At 37.9% G+C, this 16,245-nt stretch overlaps 1 protein-coding gene across 3 annotated transcripts in view; it reads left to right on the top strand.

Moving 5' to 3' along the window:
* Nucleotides 1–281: 281 nt before the first annotated feature.
* APAF1 (apoptotic peptidase activating factor 1) overlaps nt 282–16,245 on the top strand; it is a 100,147-nt gene continuing 84,183 nt past the window's right edge. For all 3 annotated transcript variants that reach the window (XM_063074815.1, XM_063074814.1, XM_063074816.1), the window contains exons 1-5: nt 282–308; nt 2,469–2,670; nt 2,798–2,987; nt 3,659–3,856; nt 12,179–12,362. In XM_063074815.1, the coding sequence (XP_062930885.1) occupies nt 2,533–2,670; nt 2,798–2,987; nt 3,659–3,856; nt 12,179–12,362 (710 nt within the window). In that variant the 5' untranslated portion in view covers nt 282–308; nt 2,469–2,532. The remainder of the gene's footprint in view (nt 309–2,468; nt 2,671–2,797; nt 2,988–3,658; nt 3,857–12,178; nt 12,363–16,245) is intronic.

Raw genomic sequence — 16,245 nt, 5'->3', positions numbered from 1 at the left:
CCTGGGCAGCAGGGGTGAGGGGGCCGGAGGTGAGGAGTCTGGGCCGTCAGCGACCCGCGAAGTCTTGAAGTAGCCGCGGCGGCGTCCAGAGTGGCACTGGGCTCTCGCCAGGCTGCAGCTGCCGCCGGAGGGAAGGAGCGACAGGCCAAGTGGCCCTCCTCGCTTTGTGTCCACGAAGGGCCGCCCGTGGGCCGGGCTCCCCTCGGCGTCCCGGGACTGTGGGGTCCGGCTGTGGAGGTGACGCCCACCTCTCCGCTCCTCGGAGATCCTCGGGGATCTTATTGCGCCCCGAGGCTGCTGAGACCCAGGTGAGGCACCTGTGAAGGCCCGGCCCTGCCCCGGGGCACAGGGTAAATGCCCTGCGCCCTGCATTTCCCGTCGAGAGCCTCCTGTTGCCGTTCTCCCGCAGCTGGCCTTGATTTCCCCAGTCCTTCGCCGCAGGGCTGCTCTTCCCGTTAAAGCCAAGGTGTTAAGGTTTGGGTAAGTTTACCTCCTCGCTTTTCTCCCCGGGCCAGGTTCTTCGGAGGAGAAGATTTCAGGGTCTGAGGATTGGGGCCCTGCTCCGGTACCAGGAAGAGAAATTTTCTGATGAGGAACTGGTAAATTGTTAAGATTTTCCTGGATGAACTTAGCCTTTACTTTGTATTTGACATCTATGAAGAGTTTTGCCTTTCCATTTTGATGTGGTTATAAAACGTGGGACACTATTGAGAATTTGTTCAGCATGTTTCAATTTGTGCAGAGGTAAAATTGGAAGTTAGTTTCAGATCGCCTAAGAGTATCTATTCATTCGCTTAGCAATTGGACATAACTTAAATTCGTTTTTGTTTTGTCAAATTGAATTTCATTTCTACAAATTGAGGAACGTTTTATGTTTAAATTAAGAGATCGACACTTAAAAATGTGATAACATTGATTCTAATCATAATTTTTTCTGTTATCGATTAGTTTTATGCCAGTACTGGGCATTTTGTGAACCTTGCCCAGCATAGGCAAATGCTCTATTTTTGGAAGTTCTGCATTTGGTGGCTTTTCAAAAATATGGTCATCGTCGAAGCTTGATGATTATTGCCCCTCTTCTGTGCTCTGTAAATTAGTTGTGCTTATTTCTATTTTGCACTTAGGACATTCATATTCAAATTATTTCTTTTTCTTCTCCTACTGGATAGTGTATTCCTTTAAGAATATGACTTCATCTTCTCTGTAGTCTCAGTGCCTGGCACATAGCAGGGGCTCAAATGTGTATTTAATGAATAAATTAATAAACCCATTTAGACACTCTTCCACTGTAATCCATTGGGTGGAGTTCTGCTAATGTTTTAAAAACTTGCAATTATTCTGAACTAGTCTTAGTACCAATGGAAAAATTTGCATTGTATTTGAAATAAAGATCGTGGAAACTTGAAGTGTTTTACTATAAAGAATATTATTCTTTTTGTTTCCTCTTAATCCAAGAAATGACATCAGAAGGTATTTCTTGTTTCTTTGTGAGAAATGTGTTTACCAGTGAAGACCTAGAGCTGACACCTTGAGTGAAAACTAAAAATACCAGCAATGCTCTATTCAGGCTTGTGTTGTATAAACAAAACAAGAAGTTTTTCAACATTAAAACTTCAATATGATCACTGTTTTATAAAATCTTAGTTTGAAAATGGAAGTATTTTTATTGTAAAAAATGATAATATGTATTGAAAAAAATTAAGACAATATAGAAAAGTACAAAAAAGAAAAGGGGGGAAAATCTCAAATCTTGCTACTCACAAGTAACCCAAACACTTTGATGAACAGAATTCTAAACATCTCCCTATATATTTATATGATACCAACACATGTGTTCATATATGAAATCATAGTTTTATTTTTTCAGTCAGCAGTGTTTCATGAACATCTTTCCATGTCGGTAAATAGAGACAGGTATCTTATAATTTTAAGTGGCTGCATAATATTCTATTTTATATATGTACCTATATTTTTAAAATCCATATTCAGAATAGTGAACATTTAGGTTGTGTTCATTTTTTTCTCACCTAAATACTCTGTTAATTCGTTCTGTGAATATTTTTGCATACATATGTGAATGTCTCCTTGAGGTAAATTCCTAGCAGTGGGATTTACTCAGTTTCCTCAGTTTAATTAATTAATTAAAATTTAATTTAACTTATTTTTTTGCTGAGCAGTGCAGGGATAGAACCCCAGACTTTGGTGTTATTAGCACCATGCTGTAGCCAACTGAGCTAACAGCCCAGCTAGAATGCTTATTTTAAACACTTCTGTATCTTATACTTCTTCCACAGAAGTTGCATTTATTTTGTACTCTCCCCAAGTAGTGTATAATTTTTCTCACACATTTCAAAGCATTGGGTTTTGTCCATTTTAAAAAATCTTTTGCAAAAAAAATCTTGTTTTCTTCACGTTTCTTGATTGCCAGTGAGGTTACAAGTCTTTTCACATGTTTATTGTTGTGACAGGTATTTTGGTGTTTTGCCTGTAGCTCATGGTTGACAGCTCGGAGAGAGAAAAATTTGAGGGAGGATGGATGCAAAAGCTCGAAATTGTTTGCTTCAACATAAGGAAGCTCTGGAAAAGGACATCAAGACATCCTACATCATGGATTACATGATTACTGATGGAGTTTTAACAGTATTGGAGGAGGAAAAAGTAAAAAACGAGGTAAAACCCTCTGAGGTAGTCTGTGTTCTCTTAAAAATTTAGGATTTTAGAACTTGTACTGTTCTCCACTAATTTATGTTGCAAACATATTCATTGTTGTGCACTAAACTACTTAATTTTTTTTTAGCCTACTCAACAGCAACGAGCAGCTATGCTAATTAAAATCATACTTAAAAAAGATAATCATTCCTACATATCATTCTGTAAAGCTCTGCAAGAAGAAGGATATAACGATCTTGCTGCCCTTCTCCATGATGGCATTCCAGTTGTCTCTTCCTCCAGTCACAAAGATTCAGGTGGTGGAGTAATTTCAAATGGTTTGTATCTGTGCTACGTTCTGTCTCTTTGCTGTCACACTGGCTACATTGCTGCAGGTTTTTCTTATTGTAGATGTAATCTTCTGAAGAGAGTGTGATCAGTTCACCGAAAAATGCATGTGAAAAAATTGTAGTGATGTTTTCAATTTAAGTCTTTCTTATTTGCATCCATGTTAATTTTCACATTTTCTTCCTGCCTATTTACTGCTGGGACAATATGTACACCCTAATTTTTAGAATAAGGCAATTTATAGGCCTATATTTAAGTTATTTTCCAGTTCTGTGTGTTTATTGAGTTTAAAGGAAAGAATAAGAATCTTTAGAAATCGATGTTCTGAAAAGACTTTCATAAACATTCTTCCCTTTACCCTCTTCTTTCTATTCTAAAGTAAGTGAGAAAGAGACTAGAGAGTCAGGAAATAATAGGGTAAGAGCAGGTATAGATGGAGATTTCCTTTGTCTGTAGTCATCTCGAAGAGTATATGTTTGCTTTTGTTCTCTGTGTTCTGAGAAATCAGAAAGTTGAAGTTAATATGCTGGCCATATTATCTTATTTCTATTAGAAATTCTGAGTCTCAGGCCTTAGCCTTGTTCTCTTTGGTTTGTATTGTATTACTTGAGTAACCATTTCAAAATTCTATTATTTATGCTTGTTTTGTTTTGGATTTCAGTAAGGACAGTCCTATGTGAAGGTGGAGTACCACAGAGGCCAGTAGTTTTTGTTAACAGGGAGGAGCTGGTGGACGCAATTCAACAGAAGCTCGCCAAATTGAATGGTGAACCGGGATGGGTCACCATATATGGAATGGCAGGCTGTGGGAAGACTGTATTAGCTGCAGAAGCAGTTCGAGATCATAACATCTTAGAAGGTAAGTTTTGATCACTGTGTGTTACTGGCTAAGGATATTCTTAGGCATTGTATTAGCTTCCTGTTGCTGGGGTAATAAATTACCACAAATTTAGTGGCTTAAAACAACACAAATTTATTATCTTACGGTTCTGGAGGTTTTTAGAAGGCTAAAATAAAGATGTCAGCAGGGCTGAGTTCCTTTTGGAAGCTCTAGGGAGAATTCTTTTCCTTGCATTTTCAGCTTCTAGAGTGGGCCTGCATTTCTTGACTCATGGTCCCTTTCTCTGTTTTTAAAGCTGGCAGTGCATAGCATCTTCAAATCTCTCTCTTTCTCTCTCTGATTTTGCTTCTGTCTCACATCTCTTTTTCTGATTCTGACCTTCTTGCCTCCCTCTTACAAGGACCCTTGTGATTACATTGGGCTCATTTGATAATCCTTATCTCAAAATCTTTAATTTAATTGAAACTGCAAAGTCCTTTTTGACATGTGAGGTAATATATTTATGAATTCTGTAATTAGGATGTGGACATCTTTGGAGAGCCATTATTCTTCCTGCCACAGGCATGATTAAATTTGGAATTTACTGTCTGCCTCACCTGTCACAATGGGGCTTGGCTAGCCAGGCCATTAAATGTTCATGAAGGTATTAGATTGCACCTATTATCATGGTAGTGAAGCTAGTTCCCTTGAGTGTTAACGATTGAGGGGATTGTGGGTTAAAAAAAACAACAACAAAACTTGAAAGGCTGTCCAGCCTATATCCTGCTTTCAGGCAGGACTAGACTTATACCTTCCTTTCGTGTGAGTCTCTATTTTGGCATAGAGTGCTGTAGAGAAAGAAATTCTTGGAAATTCAGTTCCATTAATTACTCTGCCAGTGGACGATTCTCCCATGTATTTGGCATCCTATATTAGTTTGAACTGTTAATTCCTTTTCTATAATTAATTCTATCAGTTGCTTATTTTTAAAAATAAAAATCTTTAGTAACTTGTCTACCTTGTGTGTAAACCCCAAGAAGAAAAATTGGGAGTTGACTGTAGGAACCAATGGGTTTTGCAGGAAGGCTTTATAGATTCATTTGACATTGGTGACTGACATTTCTTGCCTTGAGGTATTCATGTATTCTGTAAATGTTTGAAAGCCTCCTATGAGTATGGCACTGTTTTGGGCATTGGGGATCCAGAAGGAAGGCACAGTCTGTGCATTTAAGGAATTTAGTCATAATCTAGTAGGATGAGAAGACATGTAAACAAATTATGACAGTAGAAGCAAAAGTTGGAACAAAGGGAGGGAGTGTTAACTCTGGAGGAAGAGGATGGACAGGACAGGCTTCCTGAATGAGATGACATTTTAGCTGGAGTTTGGAGAAAGAAGAAAAGTTTTCAGGTAGACTAGGGTGGGATGGGAGAGTAGGGAAAGTGGGAAGGGTAGAAGGTGATTACTGGAGTAGGGAAGGGCATACTGGGTGGAAGAGGGTTTAAGACATGTTTGGCAGGTGTACCACTGACTTTTTTAGTGAGTCTGGTAGGTTCTTAAGGTATTCATCGGGAATAGTTGTATGCACAGCTCCATCAATCTTTGGCTGCCTCCGTTTATTAGTGAGTTCTGTCTGCATAACACTTCTAATGGAATTCAAAGACAGCTCCTGACTTTTTATGTATACAAGGCATAATCAGCAGTTAAGACAGATTAGATAACAAAATGAATAAATAGGAAGCCTCTAAAAGACTGAGGAAGAGAGAGGCTAGGACACATCTATTATACCCACATGGCTTTTGTTTATACATCATAGCCTTTGTTAGCAGTGTTGATTATACTCTTGTCAGAGGATGCCCAATTCCTAACCCTCAGTTTTTTCCCTCTGTCATTACAGGGGAGTTTCCTTGGACTTAGCTCTTTGCAAGTTTCAGAGCCAGGGATTTTTTTTTAAACCTCTACTACGAAGTTGATCACTGAGGATATGTCAGGGTAAAATTAGCTTAAATTCCTTTAGTGTGAAGAAATGAATTTTCCTTTCAATATTGTGATGAACTTTCTTTAAAAGATATATTTATAATATACTACTTTATAGGATTAAAAGAATGTCCTCCCCCATTAAAATTGCACTACATTATTGTGATGAATTTTGAATTTTAGGGATTAAAATTGGCCAACAGTTTTTTGGAATTAATTACTCAGGAGTTATATTGTATACCATTATCTTGGAACAGACTTTAGCCACTTTGTTTTGAGAAAATCCCAGAGATACTAGCAACTGTCTAGTACATGTGAGCTTAGTTCATATCTCTCATATGCTTTTGTGGTATCTTGAGTTCTGAGGATTGAGTTAATCATATTCTTTAGTTCATGGCTCACTATCTTACTAGGTCTGCACAAGGTTTAGCTTTTTACTGTATTTATTTCCTTTTCAAAATTTCTTATTTCCTTTCCTGTCCTCATAGACAATCCCTCAAATATATTTAATATCTGTTCTTTGTAAATGTCTGTGTAATTTATGTGTTCTTGTAAAATGTATATATTTGCAAATATTTTTAATTTTCATAAATGCTATGGTGTTAATTATTTTATTGTGTTTTCTATCTCCCATGACACTATGTTTTTAAAATTTATCCTTGTTCCTATGTATGCATCTTATTTGTTACACCTGATTGCTACTCAGTGCACCCAATGTATTTTACTGTTTATTCCACTTGTAAATAGATTGTCTCCAACTCTGCTGCTCCAGCAAGATTGGGCTGAGCTTTTACAAGAGTGAGAATTTCTTGAGTGTATGTAGCTTAGGAGCAGAATTGCTGAATTATAGGGCAGACAAATACCAAATTTGATTGCCCTCTAGTATATGCATTTCCATCTGCAGTGTTATGGGGGCTCATATATCATCACTTTCCCAGTGACAATTGGTGTGATCCAGCTTTATAATTTTTGTCAGGCCAGCTAGTGTAAGGTGATTATCTTTTAATTTGCATAAACTCAAGTTTGAACATTTCTTCATAAGTTTGTTAGCCTTTTGGGTTTCCATTCTTATAGATTTTGTTTATATCATTTGTCTGTTTTTCCATTAGAATTTATATCTTTTTCTTGTTGCTTTTTAGGAGTTTCTTGTATATTCTAGATACTAGACTTTGTTGGGTTTAGGCTTTGTAAATACCTTATCTTAATTTAACGTTTATTTTAACTTTATCCTGGATGTTCTTAATAGGAGAAAAATCTTTAATTCTGATGTAGTCACATTAATAAATTTTTCTGCCTTCTAATTTGTGCTTCTTGAATTTTGCTTAAGTAGTCTTATTATAGTCTTATCATTGGTATTTAGCTCTTTAATCTTTTTGGAGAATGCCTTTGTGTACTAGTTCAAGAGTAGATGCTTTCTCAAAGATAAATTTTAATCTCTGGAGTTCATTTCCATTCTCAAATATAGGAATATTAGATTTTAACCATTTAATTGTAGTATTAAACCTTTTCTCTTAAAAATGAAGGTAATGTAAGGGTTACTGAAACTGGTTCCTATGGAAATTTCTTCTTACACTGGTGGTTGGTACAAATTAAAGAATATTAAGTTCTTAACTATTTATGCCTATACCTTTCTAAGTAACCCAACTTTCTTTTGAAAATTCAAGTCTATTTTTTTCTTATTTGTAGGGAAATTGTAAAGAGTTGACATAACTTTAAACCATTTACACTATTGTATTCATATGCTGAGTTTTTAAAGCATGGAAGCTTTGTCTATAGGCTGTCCACCTATTTGTTTCTGTCCTTCCCAAGATTTCCTTGATGCTGTTAGATTATTAGTTGCTACCAGGATAAACCCCATGTGAAAGTAGAATGGGGTTAGTTTTCTCTGAATAAAGGCAATTTTTCTCTGAGTAAGTTTCTTGGAATTACAAGTACAGCCTCATTCAAGGCTAAATTGCTCCCTCTTGTGCCTATAGTCAAGATGTTTAGCCTCTTTCTGAAATATGGGATTAATGGTTTAGTGTTTAACTAAGTGTTGTATTGTGCTGGTAGGTTTTCAGATTAGTTGGTCATTTGGTTGGTTTGTCTGACTTTCTTCTTAAAGCTGCTAGTGTTTTAGTTTTTTCCTGCATGTGTTCATAATGCCCTAATTTTTTAGTTTTAAATTTAAGAGAGAAAGACCTTTGACCTAGATACTAGGTACTTAAATTAAAATGTGAGAGTTTATTAGGCTGCTATTTCAGGATACTTTCTTTTCCTACTTTCTTTTATATTTAATTTTGGGGTGATTTTTAACTTTTTGTGTGGGGTGGGGGGCGGCAGCTGGCCAGTACAGGGATCTGAACCCTTGACCTTGGTGTTATAATACCATGCTCTAACCAACTGAGCTAACCGGCCAGCCTGATTTTTAAAAATTTTAAATAACAGAAACTAAAAAAAAAAAGTTAGGGCAATCGGTAGTTTACAACATTTTTGTTTGTTTAACTATTTCAAAAGTAGTATTTTCATTTAAAAAGAAGTAAAAGTTTTCTTCTCCATTCTTCATTCCTTTCTCCTAATTCTAAAGTCTAGCCCAGAGATGATCTTGGTTAAGTTTGGGGTGAATTTTTTCAAACGTTTCTGTGCATTTACAAATACTTACACATGCAGAACACAGCTGTAACATTAAGTGAAGCCTCAGGGATTTGCTGTTTCATAACCTTGATGTACACTGAGGGAGGCCTGAGTGAACTTCAGGAAGCTTTAGGAGTAAAGCAGTAGGACTTGTCTACCTTTTTCTAAGATAGTGGCGCTGATAATCAAACTAGGCTTCATAGCCCTGTCTCTACCTCTGTTACTTGCAGAGCTGTTTCCTGGTCATTTGTTATCTACTCAGTACCTTGCCGAATCCTGATCTATGTCCTTTCCTCTCATTCCCATGACTTTTTGCCATACCCTCTAGACCGCCTCTTCTGTGATCAGGAAACTATTCTACATCATCAACCTATTCTTAGAATGTTCGCCTTCTTGCCTTACCTGAAACTGGGCAGTTTCCTGAGGATACTGCTGTCTCTATAGCTTTCCTCAGTACTGTGGCAACTTTTTCCCTTTATATCCCACATATGTTAGCACCAGGAAATGGGTGAGTGTTGTCCTTACTCTCTGTTGCCTCATCCAGAGCATTAGTACTTCCTTCTCCAGCGAATTTCTTTGAGATTCATTTCTCTAATCTTTCCCAGTGGTATAGCCACCCTCTCATTCACTGATGATTGGACTTCTTAGCTTATAAATTTTCTCTTATTCTCTTCTTTTTAGTGGCAGTCTTAGTGATTTTGATATCTGTATAGATGAATCATCCAAAACCTTGGCCTCTCAGTTCCTTGACCTCTTTGTCTCTATGACCATTTTCTTCACTCCCCTTCAGCCCTGTGTTTTCCCGATCACAAGCTGGACTATGATCCTTGTCACCATTAGAACTATAGCACTTTTGAAATCTTGATGTTAACATTCTATTCTACTCTTTTTCCACCTCCACCTATTCTATTCTTCAAGTTTGTTGTTATAGTTAGACTACCAACACTTCTCATCCGTTGATTCCATAATATACTCAGTATTTATCCTATTAGTACCCCGCCCCCAGACTTGGGCCTAGATTTTTATTGTCCGTCATACAGTCACTCTTAACATATACTCTTGATTCTTTAGTTGTCTCTTTATCTTGGGTGAAACCTGATTTGTCTTTCTCTGTGCTAGCCTGTGGAGTTAGGTATTCCTTCTTGCTCCCTATGGCTTCATCCAGACCATTACTTGCTTCCTCTTTTCTGGGAAAATCACCCAACTGAGTTCCAATTTAAATTCACGATCATAAACTTTGGCAGTTTATAACAACCACAATTACGTGAAGTTGATACGACAAGCAAACAGAAAGGACATTTTTTGGGGGGAGGGGGGGAGGGAAGAGGGAGGGAGGTTTTGGTGATGGGCAACAATAATCAGCCACAATGTAAATCGACATAATAAAATTTAAAAAAATAAATAAAATAAATGAGTACAGAACAGCAAAAAAATAAAAATAAAAAAAAATAAACATTGGCAGTTTTACTAGGTGTAGTGGATTGAATTGCGTCCCCCCCCCAAATTCTCTGAAGCTTGAATTGTGTACCCTAAGTTTTGTGTATTAGAAACTTAACCCCCACTGTGACTGTTAAGAGGGTGGGAAATCCTATTATGGTAATTGAAAGGTGGAGATTTGAAGAGGTGATTGGGTTGTAGGACCCTGCAGTAGAGAATGAATTAAAAATGGTGGTCATGGGCATGGTTCTGAGGGCTTTAAAAGAAGAGAGAAGAGAGTCTCTTTCTCTCTGCTCTCTCTGCTTCCACCATCTTGCAATGTAAGACCCCTGGGTTGCTGTTGCCACCACCAGATGGACTTTGGACTTCTCAACCTCAGAAACTGTAAGTCAAATAAACCTCTGTTCTTTATAGATTATCCATTCTCATGTATTCTGTGATAGCAACACAAAACAGACTAGTACACCAGGTTTATTTAGTAAATGTAACCATTGCATTTGGATTTGTAAGGTGTAACAAAAAAAACACCTATACTCTTTTCTCTTATTGCCCGCTCAAACTTCTTCCCTGGGACTCATTCTTTCTTTGATCTTGTACAGGTTCAAAGGTTCCAGGTCAATTCAAGTTATAAAAAGTCTCATTTCAGTAATTTCAGTACTCCAATCTTCATTTATATGTAAGGTTCTTTCCTTGTTCAGTTGGGCCTGCCTCACTCAGACTTGGGAAGCTTGCAGTGGGAGAGTAGGTTAAGATGGACATTGCAGGTTGTTTCTAGCTTTTTCCTGTTGTAGACAATGCTGTAGTGAATATCCTTGAGGAGGCAAAATAATGTAGACGTGAAGCATTGACACTGGGGGTTTGAATTCCATCTCTGCTTTATTAGCTGTGTAACCTTGGACAAAATGATCAACCATTCTAAACCTCAGTTTCCTCATCTTCAAAATGAGGATAATAATAGTGTCTGCTTGATAGTGTGTTATGAGGATTAAATGAGTTAACATATGTAGAACTCTTAGAATAGTGTTCAGTAAATATCTGTCCTAAGTAGATCTTTGTGCATATATACAAGTCTTTCTTTTGGATGATTAAGTTTTTTAAATAGTGATTTATATTTGTTCCTAATTATTTGTGAATACCTGTAAATAAATAACCCTTTGGTATAATTTACCTCATTTATCTTTGTGTCTTGTTTTTGCTTTTTCTTATACTTTGATGTTCACATTATACAAATCTTTATGGTTAATGCCACTGGTATGAACTAATGTTACTGTTCACTGTATTTTACACATAGGTACCCCTCTTATACAAATGAGTGTGCTTCAGAAAGTTTGTGGAAAAACAGAATTAAAAGATAATACAAATCTTTCCATGAACCTTTTTTTTTGGTGACTGGCCAGTACAGGGAACCGAACCCTTGACCTTGGTACTGTAAGGCAGTGCTGTAACCAACTGAGCCAACAGACCAGCACTCCATGAACCTTTTGAAGTACTTTGTATATATTTTTTATCTGTGTGGAGCTGAATAAGTATATATAGTCTATGAAGACTTAAGATTTTTGGCTCTCAATACATATGTAAATAAAAATATGTATTATGACTTAATAATAATGATGATGACAGTAATAATAATGACTACTCTTACTAGTTGGAAGTGCTTACTAGTTCAAAGCTTAATATTTTCAAGGTGCTCTCAGGATCCATAATCCTGTCTATTATTATCCTTTACAGTTATCACAGCAATTTTGAATGTTTCATATCATTTTCTCACAGCATCTCTGAAGTAGGTGTAATAGACAGTCTTATTCCAGTGTAACATATGAGACTGCGGTTAAGTGATTTGTTAAAGATTACATAGCTAGTAAGCAGTAGAGCCAGACTTGAACCTAATTTCTTACGTCTGTATAAGAAAACCATAATGAGTGAGTTATGTGTTCCAGTACATCAGTGGTTTTCAACCAGGGGCAATTTTGCCCACTAGGGGACATTTGACAATGTTTGGAGACATTTTTGGTTGTCATTACTGGTAAGGGGGAATCCTACTGGCATCTAGTGGGTAGAGGCCAGGGAGGCCATTAAACATCCTATAATGCACAGGACAATCCCTTACAACAAAGAGTTATCCAGCCCAAAAAGTCATGAGTGCTGAGATTGAGAAACTGTGCAGTGTACTAATCTTTGATAACATAGGACAAAGACTGTGAAATTTACAGCTTGATTCAAGAGAAGGTGAAAATATGATGCGATTGAAGATTGGAGTAAATCTGATACCTAACAGTAAAACCGTTCAAACGAGGACTGTTCAAAGGCCTTAAGTTTATCATTCTTTTTCTCACTAGATCATTTCCCAGGGGGTGTGCAATGGGTTTCAGTTGGGAAACAAGACAAATCTGGGCTTCTGATGAAACTGCAGAATCTTTGTACAAGGTTGGATATGGATCAGAGTTTTTCCCAGAGGCTTCCTCTTAATATTGAAGAAGCTAAAGACCGTCTCCGCATTCTGATGCTACGCAAACACCCAAGGTACGGATAGTCAAATTTAGTTGGTTTATGAAGTCCCAATGAGACTTAACTACTGCCATTTAAAAAAATTTAAAAAAAATTTTTTTATTTTAATTTTAACTTTACTTAATATACATTGTAGTTGATTTTCATGCCCCTTTACCTGTTCCTCTTCCCTCCTCCCCTCCCCCCCATCATATCTTTTCACTTGACTTAAACAGTTCAAGGAATTTCTGTGGTTATTCTCTCTTCTCCCCCCCACCCCCTGATTTGTTTGTTTGTTTGTTTAGTTTTAGCTTTCACAAAAAAGTGAGAACATGTGGTATATCTCTTTCTGTGCCTGAATTGTTTCACTTAATGTAATTTTCTCTACGTCCATCCATGTTGTTGTGAATGGTAGTATTCTGTTCTTTTTTATAGCAGAGTAGTATTCCAATGTGTAGATATACCAGTTTCCTTATCCAGTCATCAGATGATGGACATTTGGGTGGGTTCCAACTTTTGACTATTGTAAATAGAGCTGGAGTAAACATTGGAATACAGGTATCCCTTTGGCATGATGATTTCCATTCCTGTGGGTATATTCCCAACAGTGGGATAGCTGGGTCATATGGTAGATCTATCTGTAATTGTTTGAGGAACCTCCATACCATTTTCCATTAAGGCTGCACCATTTTGCAGCTCCACCAACAGTGTATGAGAGTTCCTTTTTCACCGCAACCTCTCCAGCACTTATTCTCAGTCTTTTGGATATTAGCTATCCTGATTGGAGTGAGATGGTATCTCAAAGTGGTCTTTGTTGCTTTGCCTCCCATGGCTTTTTCACCCCTCATTGCCTGGGTGATGGAGCCGCAAAAGATTACTCAAAGCCCATCTCTTCAGAGCAGTGAGAAGCCCCGAAGTGGTTAATCTCCTGGAACCCTCAAGAGAGAGGCATTCTTTTCATTTGGGAAATTAATCACGAATTGGGGTTCTCTTCCCGCATTTATTTTCCAGACCAGGAAGTTACAGGAAGAGAACACAGGTGGGGTTATAGTTTAACAATACAGGCTAGTAACATTTAGTAAAACAAGCAAGATGACATGCTGTAAGGCAATTTAAGTGATTCACCAACAAAAACTTGATCTTAGCAAACATTTTTTTTTTACATACTTCCTACAGCAATTTCTTTAGCATATTTAAACAGCATTCAAGCAGTTTTCTTAACATATCTAAAGAACAATCAGTAGGTTAGTCAATAGTCATTCAAGCTGGAATCAAACCAGCAACCTAAAACAGTCAAAATACACGATCCCATCCCTAAACAGTGATTAAAATTGATTAGATGGCTTTTGCCAAACTTACCTGTGGACATTTGTCCCCTACTCAAGAGCCTTTTGGCTCATTCATGCATTACCTAAAAATCTTATTCTTTTTTTTTTAATCTGTGCATAGATATTCCTTCAATTTATTTACAGGTCTGGACTAATCCTTTAACATCACTGTAAGACTACCAGAAAACAGAAGATAAAACAAGTGATATTTCCTTTTTTTTTTCCCTGTTCTTTTAACATTTTATTTTATTTTATTTATTTATTTTTGTTTGTTTGTTTGTTTTCTTAATTTTATTTTGTCGATATACAATGTGGTTGATTATTGTGGCCCATTACCGAAACCTCCCTCCCTCCTCCCTCGCCCCCCTCCCTCCCAACAATGTCCTTTCTGTTTGCTTGTCGTATCAACTTCAAGTAATTGTAGTTGTTATGTCTTCTTCCCCCCCCATTTTTGTGTGTGTGTGTGAATTTTTTATTTATTTTTAGCTTCCACCAATAAGTGAGAACATGTGGTATTTCTCTTTCTGTGCCTGACTTGTTTCACTTAATATAATTCTCTCACGGTCCATCCATGTTGTTGCAAATGGCAGTATTTCATTCGTTTTTATAGCTAAGTAGTATTCCATTGTGTAGATATACCACATTTTCCGTATCCGCTCATCCGATGATGGACATTGGGCTGGTTCCAACTCTTGGCTATTGTAAAGAGTGCTGCGATGAACGTTTGGGAACAGGTATACCTTCGACTTGATGATTTCCATTCCTCTAGGTATATTCCCAGCAGTGGGATAGCTGGGTCATATGGCAGATCTATCTGAAATTGTTTGAGGAACCTCCATACCATCTTCCATAGAAGCTGCACCATTTTGCAGTCCCACCAACAATGTATGAGAGTTCCTTTTTCTCCGCAACCTCGCCAGCATTTATCGTTCAGAGTCTTTTGGATTTTAGCCATCCTAACTGGGGTTAGATGGTATCTCAGTGTGGTTTTGATTTGCATTTCCCGGATGCTGAGTGATGTTGAGCATTTTTTCATATGTCTGTTGGCCATTTGTATATCTTCCTTAGAGAAATGCCTGCTTAGCTCTTTTGCCCATTTTTTAATTGAGTTGCTTGTTTTTTTCTTGTAAAGTTGTTTGGCTGCTACAGCTGCATCTGGCGCGGGCCTCAAGCTGCTTCTACGCATGGCGGAAAAGCGGCAGGCAGCTCTCCCGTTCCGCCATTTTGACCTCCACTCTGACTGGTGCCTGCTGGGGCCGCCGAGCTCTTTCACGGACCAGTGAGAACTGCCGGCCGCAAACCGCTGCTCGGTTCCCCGGACCCGCGGGTCTGCCTGCGTCTGCCTCCCAGGGAGTTGCCGCATCCCCAGATGAAATCTTACCACTCGTCCGGAGGCTGGGTCGGCTACTGGCGCGCGGGGCGAGGGCTGCCTGCTGCCTTCCTGGATGACGGGCACTTGTCACTCCTCTAAAAATCTTATTCTAAGATCAAAGGAGAATCAAGATTTCTAACCCACTACAGGTCTTGGTTTGCATTTCCCGGATGCCGAGTGAGGTTGAGCATTTTTTCATGTGTATGTTGGCCATGTGTATATCTTCCTTTGAGAAATGTCTATTCAGCTCCATTGCCCATTTTTTAATTGGATTTTTTTTTTTTTTTTTTTGTCTTTTTCGTGACCGGCACTCAGCCAGTGAGTGCGCTGGCCATTCCCATATAGGACCCGAACCCGCGGTGAGAGCGTCACCGTGCTCCCAGCGCCGCACTCTCCTGAGTGCGCCACGGGCTTGGCCCTTAATTGGGTTTTTTTTGGCTGTAAAGTTGTTTGAGTTCCTTATATATTCTGGGTATTAATCCTTTGTCAGATGTATATTTTGCAAATATTTTCTCCTACTCTGTTGGTTGTCTTTTTACTCTGTTGATTGTTTCTTTTGCTGTGCAGAAGTTTTTAATTTTGATATAATCCCATGTGTTTATTTTTCCTATAGTTGCCTGTGCTTTTTGGGTCCTATTCATGAAGTCTCTACCCACTCCTACTTCCTGGAGTGTTTCTCTGATGTTTTCTCTAATGAGTTTTATTGTTTCAGGATGTATATTTAATTCTTTTATCCATTTTGAGTTGATTTTGGTATATGGTGAAAGGCATGAGTCTAGTTTCATTCTCCTACATATGAGTATGGTTTTTGTCTTTCCTTTTATTGATGTGGTGTTTCAGATTTGTTGATTTGTGTATGTTGAACCAACAACCTTGCATCCCTGGAATGAATCCCACTTGATCATGGTGTACAATTTTGCGTATGTGTTGCTGTATTCTGTTAGCTAGTATTTTATTGAGTATTTTTGCATCTATATTCATCAAGGCTATTGGCTTGTAGTTTTCTATTTTTGATGCATCTTTGTCTGGTTTTGTTATCAGGGTGATATTTGCCTCATAGAATGAGTTTGGGAGAATGGCCCCTGTTTTAATCTTTTGGAACAGTTTGTAGAGAATTGGTATCAGTTCCTTTTTGAACATTTGTTAGAACTCTGCAGTGAACCTGTCTGGTCCTGGGCTTTTCTTTGTTGGGAGCCTTTTGATAACAGCTTCAATCTCT

This window comes from Cynocephalus volans, chromosome 12 (genome assembly GCF_027409185.1).
Source record: "Cynocephalus volans isolate mCynVol1 chromosome 12, mCynVol1.pri, whole genome shotgun sequence".
Lineage (NCBI taxonomy): Eukaryota > Metazoa > Chordata > Mammalia > Dermoptera > Cynocephalidae > Cynocephalus > Cynocephalus volans.
This window is presented reverse-complemented; position numbering and strand designations above follow the sequence as displayed.